General features: G+C 46.5%; 1 protein-coding gene across 1 annotated transcript; it reads left to right on the forward strand.

Moving 5' to 3' along the window:
* The first annotated feature begins 1,564 nt into the window (after nucleotides 1–1,564).
* Nucleotides 1,565–8,164, forward strand: TAS1R3 (taste 1 receptor member 3). Its single transcript, XM_054222171.1, has 6 exons — nucleotides 1,565–2,152; nucleotides 3,790–4,090; nucleotides 4,817–5,596; nucleotides 5,979–6,182; nucleotides 6,485–6,605; nucleotides 7,160–8,164. The coding sequence occupies exons 1-6, from the start codon at nucleotides 1,974–1,976 to the stop codon at nucleotides 8,083–8,085; spliced, it is 2,511 nt and encodes an 836-aa protein (XP_054078146.1). The 5' UTR covers nucleotides 1,565–1,973; the 3' UTR covers nucleotides 8,086–8,164.
* Nucleotides 8,165–14,784: the final 6,620 nt, after the last annotated feature.

The following is a 14,784-nucleotide window of genomic DNA, read 5'->3' on the forward strand; positions in this document are numbered from 1 at the left end:
TCACCCAGATGGAGTTGCACACTGAGCTCCTGTTCTGATCAGTCACATCAGTCAACAGTATCTTTTGCCTGAAGATAGGAAATGTTAATTTTCTTCACATTCTAAAAGGAGTTTTAGTTGCTATGCTGTGAAAACACAAATATAATTCCCTTTCTGCTGATGCCACCTTACAGTGATTACATAGTTCCATAGGATAAATCCATATATTAAAAAGGAGCAGCGTCATGCTGCGGAATACCTCTGCTGTCCGATACAGATATAGCTGGTATTTCATCTGTGTAGTGTATTAAATACCTTGAACTATGTCAAGTAATGTGTAACAAGTGAAAAAATATTTTAGATCTCTTGGGAGTTTAATGCAGAAATGGGAGTTTGACCACATGGGAAAATCACTTTTTCTCCCTTATCACGTTCATTCTCAACTATTCTTCTTATGAGATAAACATTAATGTTGAAAATTAATTTGATTTTTGCCATTAAAGAATCAAACTTTCCCCGTAGGGAAAAAACCCACTGTGCTGTAAGTTTATAACCAATCATTTTGTGCAAAGTAGGCTTCAAGTGAAACACCGTTTTCCATCAGTCTGCATGCTCTCATTTAAACAAGGTGTGGCCTAATGATAATTTTATTTTCCCGGTGTCTTGCTCTGTCTCCAAATGATGGGAACCTTTTTAACAGCCCCACTTAGTTACCAGTGAGTAAAACTAAGGTCCTGCACTTGGCTTCGGGCGAGTTCAGAGTCTGTCAGCTCTCACTCATGGGGCCAAACTCAGAAGAGTAAAACCTTCCCTTGCAGTGCCTGGTGCATTTGAAAGCTGCAACAACATACGGCTTCACTAGAGGGAGTTTGAATATTTAGCACGAAAGTCCATCACAATCTCCTACGCCACTTGGTTTCACGCGGAAGTATGGATGGGAGGAAATAATTGCCCACGTGTGACTTCTACACCATTCAAACAGGTTTTGCCCCCCACACTCTTTGTGCAGTTGAATTTGCACTCAGAACTTTTTAAAAGAAGTTATATAGTTAAAGCTAACACTTAAATATTTCATTAAGGGGAAGGTATCCTTAAAAGGATGTCAGTATAAACATACCTATAGAAATCTACAACTGTTGTTTGCCTGAAGTACTCATAGACTTAACTTTCTATAGCGTACCTGCGCCTCTTCATACCTGGAAGAATGTTCTAGCCTTGTAGCAAAAGTGGTATATCACTTTGGCAGGTTTTGTGATACAGTATGAATACATACTAAGGCCATAAAAGGCAGTAAACAGAACTTCCCAATTCAGAGCTACCCTGTTTTCTAAAATTCAAACCCGACAGAAAAAAATGCAAACCATGGCGCAACCTAAATTACTACGCTGTGGAGCTTGGACCTAAACCAAAGTTTTAAAACTGAAGTTAACGTTCATAACTCAGAGTGAGAAAAATTTAGATCAGCCCATAACAACTTCCTAAGAATAGCATAGCGGAGTGTTAGCTCACCAACTGTGCAACCTAGGAATGGCCTGCTCCAGCCGTCTTCTCGCGATGCGCTGGCAGAGATTTGGTTATCTCCACGATGAGATAACCTTGAATTAAAAAAAAAAAAATAAAATTAATACAAGTTACTGCTGTGTACGCCTCCTAGCACCACCTTTTAGTTCAGGCAACTCAACATATTCTGAAGCTCATTTAAAAATCTCGTTTTTACTCTGCTTGAGTGAAGGAAACCAGGATTAGGCCTGTGATTTGCAACCAGCAGGCTCACAGGGGATTGCTGCGTATTTGACTATTGCCCACAAAGCACAGAGTCACACATTTAATGCGTTTTGCTAAACAAATCATTCCCCGTTATTTTCATTTCTCCAAGTTCTATTTAAAGAGACTGCCCGGGAACCGGTGAGACTGGATCCCCTGCCCCTGTTCCCTCTCCCACATTCGCTTGGAGATTATTTCTTTGAAACATTTTCCCCAGAAAGAAACCAATTATGGTCCCCAACCTGCTGCTGTGCTTGAGCTTTGGTTACGCAGCAGCCCTCAGACCCACGTGCCTCTCGGCTCAGTTTAGAAGACCTGGGGATTATATCATAGGAGGCTTGTTCCCTTTTGGAACGGACACCATAAACCTGACGACACGATCCGAGCCCACGTCAGTGGGGTGTGAAAGGTAAGAAGAACATCAGCTTCATTAGCGCTCGTTAAGTTGGGTTGCTTGGGCTGGGAAAAGAAAGGAAAAGAAAGCAGCCCTCCTGACAGCAACTGACGGGCTCACAGGCGAATATTAAAGGTGAGAATCATACAATGTGTTGGGTCGGAAGGGACCTCTAAAGGCCATCTCGTCCCACCCCCCTGCAGTGAGCAGGGACATCTGTAACTAGATCAGGTTGCTCAGAGCCTCATCCAGCCTGGCCTTGAACGTCTCCAGGGATGGGGCCTCCCCCACCTCTCTGGGCAACCTGGGCCAGTGTCTCACCACCCTCAGTGTGAAGAACTTCTTCCTGATGTCTCATCTAAACCTGCCCTGCTCTAGTTTAAACCATTGCCCCTCATCCTATGGCTCCATGCCCTTGCAAACAGCCCCTCCCCAGCTTTCTTGTAGGCCCCTTCAGGGACTGGAAGGGGCTGGAAGGTCTCCCCGGAGCCTTCTCTTCTCCAGGCTGAACCCCCCCAGCTCTCTCAGCCTGTCCTCACAGCAGAGGGGCTCCAGCCCTTGGATCATCTCCGTGGCCTCTTCTGGCCCCGCTCCAACAGGTCCATGTCCTCCTTGTGCTGCGGGCTCGAGCTGGACATAGTACTCCAGCGAGTACTGTTTCCATCTCCACAGTGTGATGGAAACAAAGATTAGCTCTAAGCTGCACCATCCACTTCTGATCCTGAAATGGAAAAGGTTTTTGTGTTTTCTTGATGCCTCTGCGCAGTCAGACTTCAGATGCACCAACCCCACTTTGATGAAAGCTTTTAGTGGCGCTGGCTTCCTCAGGGTTTTGAATCCAACACTGTACACAGAGGTGTAAATGTTGCTTTTGCTTCCAGATGGGATGAGAAGCAGGCACCGCGCTCTGCTGGCAGGTGACACAGGTTGAGATGGTGCTATTGCCTTTCCTGAGGTAAAAGGACACTCAGGACCATGGCACAAGGCAAAGCAGGAAAGGAAAAAAGGAAATGGCCGGGCTCGCCGGGGTGTGATCTGTGTTTCCTGCTCACACCACAGGGGTTCACGCCATCACGCTACAAGCTACTGGCAGCTCTTTGTGAGGAGAATGAAGAGACACGCTCGTGTCCTACCTGCTGCTTCGGCAGCAACAAAGCACAGGGAAGTACGGTCCAAAAAAATCTTTCCATCTTCACAGGCTGCTAGGCAGGGAATAAACCCAGCGCACTGAGCTGTACAGCAGGGGGAAATCCCAGGAGGACTTGTCTCCCAAACGAGCATGCCCGGCGCTTTGGGAGCCACTGGCTTCGTGGCTGAAGTTACACAAAGCCAAGAGCAGGAGGTCATCTGAGTCTTGATCCGCCCCCAGCTAAACATACGGGTTTCTCTATACCTCTGTTTCTTCCCCTTTGAAGCACAGAGGATATATTTGCCGACAGACAGGATTAATTAGATTTGAAAGGTGCTCAGAGCCTCTCTACCCACAGTACGAAATTCAAAGGCGGTAGGTGCAGGGGTGCGCTGCTGACAGTGCCACGTACACCTGGCCTGGCAACAGGCAGGATGCTGAGACGTCAAAGAATGTGGAATAAGCTGATCGCTCTGCAGCAACGCTGACAGGCCGTGCAACTCCCTCTCTCCTCTGACTGCAGGTTATTTGTAGACGGGCTAATATGGGCTCTTGGGATGAAGTTTGCTATCGATCAGATCAACAACTCCACTTCCCTTCTGCCGGGAGTAAAGCTGGGCTATGACATGCACAACACCTGCTTTGAGCCGGTGGTGGCCTTACAGCCCAGTTTGCTGTTTCTGACCCAAAATGGCACAACGGGCATTGGAGTGCTGTGCAACTACACCGACTACCAGCCCCGCGTGACCGCGGTGATCGGACCACACAAGTCAGACCTCTGCATGGTAACAGCCAAGCTGTTCAGCTTCTTCTTGATCCCACAGGTAAAGAAACTCTCTGCAAAAGACAGAATTCCCCTTTTCGGTGTGGGAAGGGTTTGGATCAACAATGCTGTCTGTGATCTAGGTCTTTGAACCAGGACTCTTAAAGTGCAGATTCCAGTCTTTCCTCTGCCACAGATTTCCTGAGCGATCTTGGGTAGGTCATTAAACTTCCCTCCTGGAACACACTCCAGTGTCTAACTTCCCAGAAAGAAGAGGGATAACTCAGGCCGCTCTGTGATCCACGTAAAATGGGAAAAACAGAGCTCCCAGCGTAAACCGGGAGGATCCCACGAAAATACATCTATGACTGTAAGTACTCAGTTACCACAATACCGAGAGCTGTAACGGTCAGGTAAATTTAGCCCTGAGCTAAGATGCTACTGAATCGTGGGTACGTCACCCGTTGTAGAAAGTAGCTCGTTATCATTGGCATTAATGATAAGGGCTGGTGCTGCAACGATGGGCACAAATGGCAGTGTGGAGACAGCCACGTGGGATGGTGCTACAGGAGGCAAGTGACAGGGGCGAGCTTACGGTTCTCTTGGTAAATGCAGCCACAATGGACCTAATTCCTTTAGAGAAGTTCTTTCCCACTATCCTGACCCAGCATTTTGAAAATCTAGGGCACTGAGACTAAGCAAAGAAGGTGGAGAGTGATCTGGACTGTCAACACTTCCCTCAGCTTCACTCTTTGCCTCGCTTCCTCTCTTCTCCTCTCATCTGCAGGTCAGCTATGGAGCCAGCAGTGAGCAGCTCAGCAACACGGAGTTGTACCCATCCTTCTACCGTACCGTTGCCAGTGATAAGAGCTTGGTGGAAGCTGTGGTCCTGCTGCTGAACAGGTTTGGATGGAACTGGATTGCCACCCTTGGAAGTGATGATGAATATGGCCGAGGAGCCCAGGGGCTCTTCTTAAGCATAGCTGCAAATCACAGCATCTGCATTGCATTCGAGGGGCTAATTCCTACAGACCTTGCAGACCCCAAAGCCCAACACCAACTGGAAGATACCATTAAGTTAATTAACAACACCAAAGTCAACATCATTGTGCTTTTTGCCTTTAGCCAGCCAGCCCAGGCCCTGCTGGAACAAAGCATCAGGATGGGACTGAGTGAGAAAGTCTGGATTGGCACTGAAGCCTGGATAATGTCTGACAAAATTGCCACCACCCCAAATATTCAGAGCATCGGGACAGTCTTAGGATTTATTATGAAAGCACACTCAGTCCCTGGCTTCCAGAAATACGTTGCCGACCTCTTTACCTATGTTCAGCAGGATAAATTTTGCCAGGAGTCTAGAGAATTCAACCACCTCATGAACTCTGACGTGGTGGACACGCTTTGCAAAGAGTGCGACCACATCTCGCTGCGCAACATCTCGTCCGTGTTAAGACACTCCCAAATGCAACCTGTGTACATCGCAGTCTACAGCGTGGCTCACGCACTGCACAGGGCGCTGGGGTGCACCCACCACGTGTGTCCCAAAGCATCCATCAAATCTTGGCAGGTAAGTAAAGGCCAGGGGGACAAACAGCAATTTTTTATCCGATCTACGTGTCGGAGCTGCACACAGCCAGGCAGGGAGGGGGGAACATTGCACTGTGCTCCTGCCCTACCCTGGGAGCGATACAGCCTCAGCAATTCCTTCGGCCACTCAACCCCTACACCAGCACCTCCTCTGCTGCCGGCTGGGGCTGCCTTCTCCTCTCTGGGGTTAATTGGGCCTGGCACAAGAGAGCAGCTGGTAATACAGCCAAAAGGCCGATAGCTGCAACCTTAGCCCACAGAAAAGACAACTGATTTCAGCCAAAAATTAGCGTCCTGCATTACCATCCTCCAAGCGAGAAACTGTACCAATACTTACTCTCAATTCTCATTTTCCTCCTCAGCTGCTGCACTTCATGAACACCTTCCCATTCACGGTGAACGGCCAAAGTTTCAAGTTTGATCATACCCATGGCACAAACACCGGCTACAAGCTTATATTCTGGTCCTGGAAAAATGGCACCCTTACTTATCTGCCTGCTGGCGACTACGAAGACTCCTTGTACATCGATAAGTCTCAGATTCAGTTTCACACTGGAGATCAAAAGGTAAAGATGGTGGGCAAAAACATAAACAACCCCAAAATGAAGCAAATTTTTTTTTGCTGCTTCATCAGAACTGTTCCGAAGGAGCGATTAGCCTACAAGATTTTTGTGGGACCCAGTTCTTGCTCCTCTGCAAACGCGTAATCCGTCTCCACTGCATAAAACTAGAAAAAGGTATTCCCAGCACTGGTTAGGACTCAGACACAGGCTGGATCCCAGCACAGCCAATTTCTTGCAGCATGTTTGGTGATACGGTGCTTCTCCTGAAGGTGCCTGGCTGACATTCATTCTTCCTTTTGCCCTAGGAGCCTACCTCAGAGTGCTTCAGACATTGTAAACCAGGACAATTCAAACAAATAAAAGGATTCCACCTCTGCTGCTATGACTGTACAGATTGTCCAGAAAACACCTTCTGGAGCGCTAAAGGTGAGGTCTGAGAAATGTAATGGCTTTAACTGTCTCTGTTATGCCTGACCACTAGTTGAGGTCACACAGGTTCCCAGAGCTGGTAACACCAGTTGGGAGCTCTTCCGCCCTGCTGCACTGCCCGGGGGATATTTTCCTCCCTTTTGTTCTGCTGTGCATTGCGCAGTCTTGCTCTGCAGATCTTCAGTGGGGGATCTTCCTCTGTCGATCCCAAAGAGAAGGCACGTGTTTTATCTCAAGAGGCAGGAGAAAGGGGTTTGATGAAATTGTGGGATCTTTTGGAAGTTGGTGATCCTTCCTGGGGAAGGGAAACAGAGCCAAGAAATATGTGCATCCTTTTGGGGGGAGGGTGGACAAGTGGAGGGAAAATGAGATTGAACTATCCCAAGCTTTGGAGATCCATTACACTTAGGAAGGGAGGGGGGAAGCAGGCAAGGCAGCACCCAAACCAGCTGTCTAATTCAGGACTGTGACCCTTGCTCAAGGCCTGCCTGCAGCGGGGCAGCAGCACTCTACTGCGAGGTGGTCATCAACATCTCACTGCTGCTTTGCAGACAGCACCACCTGCACTCCCTGCCTAGAGCATCAGTGGTCCCCTGTCCAGAGCACACGGTGTTATGACCGCAGCGAGAAATACCTCTTTTGGAATGAGCCGCTCACCATTGCCTTGCTAACGTTGATGTCCATCACCATATCCCTGATCTGTCTGACAGCAGTGCTCTTTTTAAAGAGCCTCGAGACTCCCCTTGTGCAGGCTTCTGGAGGCAAACTGAACCTCTTTGCCTTGTTCGCACTCATGCTGCTGTGTCTCAGCTCCTGTCTCTATATAGGGAAGCCCAGTAACACCCTTTGCATGACCCAGCAGATAGTCTATGCCCTCTGCCTCAATGGTTGTTTCTCTACCTTCTTCATCAAGTCCCTTGAGATCACCCTCGTGACAGAGTTCCCTCACTGTGCCCCAACCCTCTTGCACTGGGTGACCCGGAGGAGGGCCTGGCTCCTCGTTGCCCTGTGCCTCCTCACCGAGTGCTCGTTCTGTGTCTGCTACCTTCACTTGGGCCCTGACCATCTGCAGCCTGACTACAAGTCACTGCCCACCGAAGTTCTGCTGGTGTGTACCACGCAGTCCTGGCTTGCCTTTGCCCTGATGCACGGCTACAACAGCTGCATAGCCTTCGTCTGCTTCCTGTGCACCTTCATGGTACGGACCTCTGGGAAGAAATACAATATCGCCAGGGGCATCACATTTGCCATCCTAATCTATTTCATCATCTGGATCTTCTTCATTGCTCTTTTTGCCACGCTGAAGACAGTCCTCAAGTCTGTTACTCAGATTAGTACCATTTTGGCAACCACTCTGGGTATCTTGGGAACCTACTATATGCCTAAATGCTACATCATCTTGCTTAAGCCTGATCTGAACACAGTAGATTATTTCCAGAATTCCATCAAAGAAGAGCCAGAGGAGGACTCTCAATAAACAGACAATAAACCAGATCCTTCGTCACCTGCTCCTCAATAGATGCTGGCTGCATTTTACTGAGATAATTCTGTTTATGATGTCTCCATAAGATATAGTCCCAGACACAATCACCATATAAAATACAGCCTTATCCAGTAGGTTGAACACCAGGACCAGAATTTTTAAGTTCCAAAGGCTTACTTTGGAGGGCTCTACTCAATGAGCTAAAGCAAAATGTCCCCAGCAGAGTAGGATGCATCCTCTCCGTAGCTAACCACCCGTGTCAGCACCCACCAGGAGCCAAAAGCAGGTTCAGTTAAAAGCAAGCAACCTACAGCACCGATAATTCCTATGGATCTCTCAGGTCTGGCAAGCTGAGCTAAAAGCCTCACCTGGACCGCTTTCCCTTAAAGACTGCTGCTGATTCCCACTTCTTATTAACTAGATAACCGTTCCAGAGTTAGATCCATGAATCCTTTCCCACGCCTTATAGGGACTTTCCAATATATTCAACAGCACAGAAATAATAACTAGAAAACCAGAAGGGAGTCATCTGAAAAGGTGTGAGATTATAGACCACAAAGAGAAATCCTTGTGCTTAACTAATGATACCGAGTACCTGCCTACACGGGATGCTCTACAAAGACCTTCTCCTAGCGAGCAACACTGGAAAACACAGCTCCTGTAATCACGGTCTGTTCACATCTATGTGTGTTTGTGCACTTGCTTTATTAAAAGTGGAGTCAATGACATCCTACAGCTCTGGGTCTCTGACTACTATTTTCTTGACTACTTTGTCACAAAGTCCGTAGAAACCATTCTGTTATGTAAAGGCAGATAGAGAGAGTATATTACCATTCAAATGTCAATTCACTCATTTGTGTTTCGTTAACATGTGTTTGCAAAGAACATGGAAACGAGGACAAGACACACGGAAATGAAGCGTGTGCAAATCACGCTATCCAAAGTCATACCAAAAAGTTCCTCCCATCTCAAAAAAAACCATGCAAAGATCACCAGTGAGAAACATTTCTTACCCGGTAAGACATTCTGCAAAAGGGACAAAATAAATCAAATACTTTGAGGAATAAGAAGTACCTCTAGCCTGTATTCGTACATGTAGCATGGCCCCCGTTCGCTAAACAGTGTGAGAATTCTCACACCCAGAAAGGCTTGGGGTTTGCCCCACTTAGCGTCTGATTTCCAAGAGCAGGTAATCGTGATAGCTTCAGAAGGTATGCCAAAGAAATACTCACGCAAGAAAAACACAGGGTAGCTCCCTCACAAAATTGTGCTCGCTAACTACAACCAGTTGATATTCAGTTTATATTATGAATAGGAAGGTTTACACGTAAGTTAACGAACAGATGATGATCCCCTGGTGCCGAGTGTGGATGTTCAATGAAACGTATGGGTTTAACCCTCCATAAATCCTGCAAGTACTTTGACACTAGAGAGTATTATATATCAAGAACTTCATGAGCCTGTTTCTGTGTATGCAAAAATCATCTCTAACCGTCAGTCTGCCAGCTTGTATCAGCTGGACTCCCCTCACTGCCCTTCAGCCACAGATACACCCTCTGGACAGGGCTTTCTGCACAGATGGCTTCAAACTGGAAGAGGGTGGATTTACATTAGGTATCGGGAAGAAATTCTTCACTCTGAGGGTGGTGAGCCCCTGGCCCAGGTTGCCCAGAGAAGCTGTGGCTGCCCCATCCCTGCAGGGGTTCAAGGCCAGGTTGGACGGGGCTTGGAGCAACCTGGGCTGGTGGGAGGTGTCCCTGCCCAGGGCAGGGGGTTGGAACTAGATGGTCTTTAAGGTCCCTTCCAACCCAAACCATTCTATGAATTACTAGAATCAAGCCTGAACAAAGACAAAAGAAAACACCCCTTATTTCCATCACCGTTCTCTGTAACTACCTTTACATTTCCTAGTGATGGAATTGGCCCTTCCACCCAACACTGGGCATCTCTCTTGCCTTGAAAGGGTCATGAATCTCAGTTAGGGCCTAAAGGCTTCTTAAAGCCAGGGAAGAGATTCACAGTAATAGTCCATAGCGGGTACTTTCTGCAGTACAGATGTTACTGATGGTGTCTGGCAAGCTGTGTGGGACAACAAAACATACCCACAGTCCCTCTAGACCATCACGCATACACTGCTGGAGTACTTTCCCCAAACCTATCCAACCTTCCCAGTTTCTGCCTCAAGTTCAGGCTCACTTCATACCTCCACCCTAACGCTTAGGGAATGAGCAGCTGCTGCCAGCTGGGCCACTGGAGGCCAAACATGACTCCCAGCTGACCACGGTGGCACCATTTAAGACAGCAGCTCACCCCGACACGCTGTGGATGAGCAGCTACTCAGAAACGCGCTACTTCTAGAATCACTGGGGCAAAAGGCTTGAACTCAGCTCCTACCGCTGCCGACAACAAAACCTCATTTAACTTAAATGTAGGCAACTATCTGAGACCACCTTTAAAGCAAGCAATGGACTGAGCAGCTTTGCAGGTGAAGACAAACTCCCCTTGAATGGTGTAAGCCATTCCAGAAGCACTCCTAGGTCTGTCTTTACTTGCTAATCAGCAACTCGAAAATTTGCGCTAGAGACAGACTGCTGTTCCAGCTGATGGGGACTTTGCTTTTGTCATGCACCATGAAAGGCAAAAATGGAAAAACTACATTACTAGCAAATTACCCCATTACTACCAGATAGTAGCAAGTAAACATCAAGTCACATCACTAAGATCTTTTCTTTTTCCTACCCACTTTGACAAACAACTATACTGCTCTTTTATTCCCCCACCTTAGACTTACAGTTTTTCCGTATATCCACTACGTGGTATTGGAAGTTAACTCATCAATTCAGCTCAATTAAAGGATTTGCAAATTAATCTAAACCAGGGAATATTTCATTCTTAAAAACTGATGCACTGCAAAGCTAGCTGTCCTAGATTTCTGTGGCTACTTGCATATAAAATTCTCCTGGCGTAATTGAGAAAAACGTGAAACATTTGACAAAAGCACTCCTTGGTGTGATTAAAGATAGCAAAAATCTGACCTGTAGACTGGAAGTCCTTGTTCCCGGAGACTGCAGCGAGTCTTCGTGAGCATATTGTTGCACCTGAGAATCTCCACAGTACTCCTCACTTCAGTGCTGGGATTCCATAGCAGAGAAGCATTAAGTAACTTTTGATCATCATTCCAGAAATAGAGGAGGAAAAAAATCAAATTTACCTCTACTGCTTCTCTTTCTGGCTCTGGCCGAACTAGAGCCACAACAAACTGATTTTTCTTTTCTTTCAGGGGGAAAGGGAGAGGGTGGGGGAAGAGGGAGGAGGGGAAAAGTAGCCGATTAAATTCTTCAGCCAGTTCCAGTCACCTGCAGACAATTCATATGAGGTCAGCTGGAGCCCATCAGGCCCTGCAGTAAAAGGCTGCAAATGTCCAAAATTCTGATCATTTAATATTCACCTAACTGGAAAAATGCTGTCAGACCATTTGGCATCCTATTTAAACCAATATGGTTTGAAAGGGAGAATATGTGAAACTCTGCAAGACTTTCTCAGAGGCTTTTATATAAATCTGCTGCAGAATTGCCCCATTTATAATCAGTGGCTCCATAATAACTATGACTTTGTCTCTCCCTGTGCTGCTTGATCTCTACCAGCTATAACGAGGGAATTTGCCTCATCAAGCTGTGGTTGTCCTTTGTACATGAACCACTCAGACCTTACTGAGCCTGGGTGTCTTTGTGTTGCACGACAAATACACGGTGTTTAAGGCTTACCGGTTAGTCTGCAAAGTGGTGTCCTAACGATCCTAGCTTGCCTCTGCTGGAGTTTGTGTGCAGAGTCCAGAAAAGGGGAATATTCACATCAAACAGCTGACTACATTGATGGCTTCTACCAGCCCATTCATCTCCTGGGTCTGCAGGCAGGAAAACTTGTTCCAGCTCGTGTCTTTGTAACAGGACGTATCCTCCAGCTGTCTTTTAATTCCACAAACTTTCTTCAGCCTTTCCTGTATACCTACTCCTGCCAAGCTGTGAGAGGGAGAAGCTCAATAAGTACGAGACAGGGCAATTTAAGGGGAAAGCACAACTTCTGCACCAATATATTAGTCATTAGCTGAAAGCTACAGCCCTTCTGATGAATGGCAGGGTCTTGTGTTTCCAGTCAGATGCCATTAACCTGCATGGAAGTGTCAGGTCTCTGCGCTTCAATCAGCTGTGACCCAGTTTAGCGGGGAGCATTTACAGGGTTCCTGCCATGCTTTGACCTGTAAGCGCTTCTGAAGTACCATTAAAGCCCAGGACTGCCAGCTGCCTATCACTAGCCCCCGAACAAGCATCTTCTGTCGAGAGGACAAAACTTCAGCGTGGTAGGGGGACGGGGGGGGAAAAAGCGTAAGATTCAACCAATATTTCATCATTCTTGAATAAAGAACTGAAGACATACACTGCAGTTATCACATAAAATTAAAAGCTTTTTAGTGTTTAAAATAGCATTTACACATAAGCAGCTATATATTAACTATACAGACACTTGGGTTTTAATACAATATCTACAAAAAAGAATTCAATTATGCAATAGACATTTAACAGGAACAGTGCAGTCCATGCTAGTAAGAGGTCACTCTTTGAGTAGAACCAATTCTAGAATAGGTGATAGTCTGGGTTTTCATTATTTAAAATCATGTAACTTTGTTCCTCTACTGTACATAAAATTCTTTACATGTATTTCTAATCACTGATTAGAATTAATAATTTTAAGTCAATCTTATTACAATCCAGTTAAATGCAAAACAAAAACAATTACATCAACTCATGAGCTGTCAAGTCTCAAGATGGGACCGCCCATTTGAATAGAACAAAAATAATATCAAAAGTCAATGTCTGTGCATCATTGCTTGCCATCCAATAGACCTTTGGATAAAGTGTCCAGGGGACTGTTACCTTTGAAAAGTAGATTTATTAACAGGAGGTAAAAGACAATAGCAGTGCTTTTAAGACTGTTTGCCAAAAATATACCGAGTGGGTACACTACCCCTTACAGATAATGCCTCCTTGGGACAGGAGACGCCATCCCAAACTGCTTTCTCATCATTTTCTACGATCTTCCAACCATACCTGTTAGTCCTTGTTAAAAGCTGTCGGCAGGTATGCGTGAACATTAAGCTCAGCTGCAGAGCACAGGCAGGTGTTGAGGGTCTCACTTCCAGAACAAAAACGTCACCTATTTAAGGCTCCTGGTACCAGGTTGTTTCAACGCCCTGTACAGCAAACCCGTAACTTCTCCCTGTAGTTAGAGGCACAGGTCATGCGTTCTAGAGCCCAGCCAGCGCCAGTTATTTTATGTTAAAATCAGGGAAAAATTTCATGCCCAGGTGAGAGAAACAGCCAGTTCTGCAGGACTCCAGCCTTCACACGTCCTTCCACCTGGCACAGCTCTCCCTACTGTACGTAGCGTTATTGGCATCGGCGGCACTTCTTCCTGCAGGCAGTGCTGTACTCGGGAGGAGAAACTCGCACAGCTGGGCCCCCGGGCCCCCGTGTTGCAAGGACACATGCACATGCGTTGAACGCCAAGGATGGGATTTGGGAAATCTCCTGTCTTCAGTCACTTGTGAAAATGAAGAGCTAGCAATGTTTCAGGCCTAACTTTCCATTGACTCCAACCAGCCTCTCCGCTGTACACTATGAGGTGGGGAAATCGAGCTTTTGTTTTAGACGCAGCGGCCACTACGTATTGCACTGTTCACAGAAGGGTCATTTACATTCTCCTCTTTGAAAATAGCAGGTTCTACACGCTCTACAGTACTAACCCACAGCACATCTCTCAGTACATCCAGGGCACTCCTCATTCGCCTGCAATGGAGGCCTGTTTGCGGGGGAAGCGCGTTCAGGCTGGATTTTAGCAGCCCCGTTTCCGCAGCTTTTCCCTCGCCTACGTTACGGACCGTCAGCCTCAGCCCAGCGATACCCACAAACGCACCAGTATATAACACAGTCCTTTCAACGTAGCAGCAAAGACCAGCAAGACACAGAAGAGTTTCTGCCAACAGCATAACAAGACAACAAAAAAAAACCCAGCGGGTGCGTAAACCGCAACTCTTGAAAAGACATAAGGAAATTAAACACGTTTCTTCCGTGGGTGAAAGCTCAGCCCCCAGCTTCAATCCCTTTTGGGAATATCTTATTAAAATGACCCTCTTTTCCTCCAGCCCTGTAAGTTCTGCCTTAAGACAAAGTGGGCCAGAAAAATTGTAATATATAAGAGACCAGAAAAGTTAAAATTAATTTAAAAGTAGAACCACTAGTGATTGTCAGTAAAGTCACAGACTTCTTAACAGTGTCTCCTGGAGACATAGAATTACAGAATTATTTTACCCTGATTTATTTCGTCGCTTTAAATGTCAATCTTTCGGAACAGCTTACAGAGTTTAGTTAGCATCTTTGCTGTGTTACTGGGAGGAGGAAAGGAAAAGTAAGGATAACGTTGCACAGTCAAGCTTTAGGTAGTGCCGTTCTTTTGAAGAAGCCATCGCCAACTCTGCAATCTACGCTAGCCCATCAGATGGATTACACCGAAAGCACCGCTTTCAGAAACGTTATGTAGCTTTTCAGGAGATTTTTTTTAAAGAAAACTGTCCAAAACCACTCAGCTCGTTTAGAAGCCCAGTAATTAGAGCACCTAGCCTGGGTGACACAGTGTTTC

Source organism: Rissa tridactyla, chromosome 16 (assembly GCF_028500815.1).
Source record: "Rissa tridactyla isolate bRisTri1 chromosome 16, bRisTri1.patW.cur.20221130, whole genome shotgun sequence".
Lineage (NCBI taxonomy): Eukaryota > Metazoa > Chordata > Aves > Charadriiformes > Laridae > Rissa > Rissa tridactyla.

Coding starts and splice junctions, on each gene's coding strand:
- TAS1R3 (XM_054222171.1), top strand. CDS start 1,974: ATGGTCCCCAACCTGCTGCTGTGCTTGAGCTTTGGTTACGCAGCAGCC. Junction 2,153..3,789: donor ACGTCAGTGGGGTGTGAAAG/GTAAGAAGAACA, acceptor CTCTGACTGCAG/GTTATTTGTAGACGGGCTAA. Junction 6,606..7,159: donor CACCTTCTGGAGCGCTAAAG/GTGAGGTCTGAG, acceptor GCTGCTTTGCAG/ACAGCACCACCTGCACTCCC.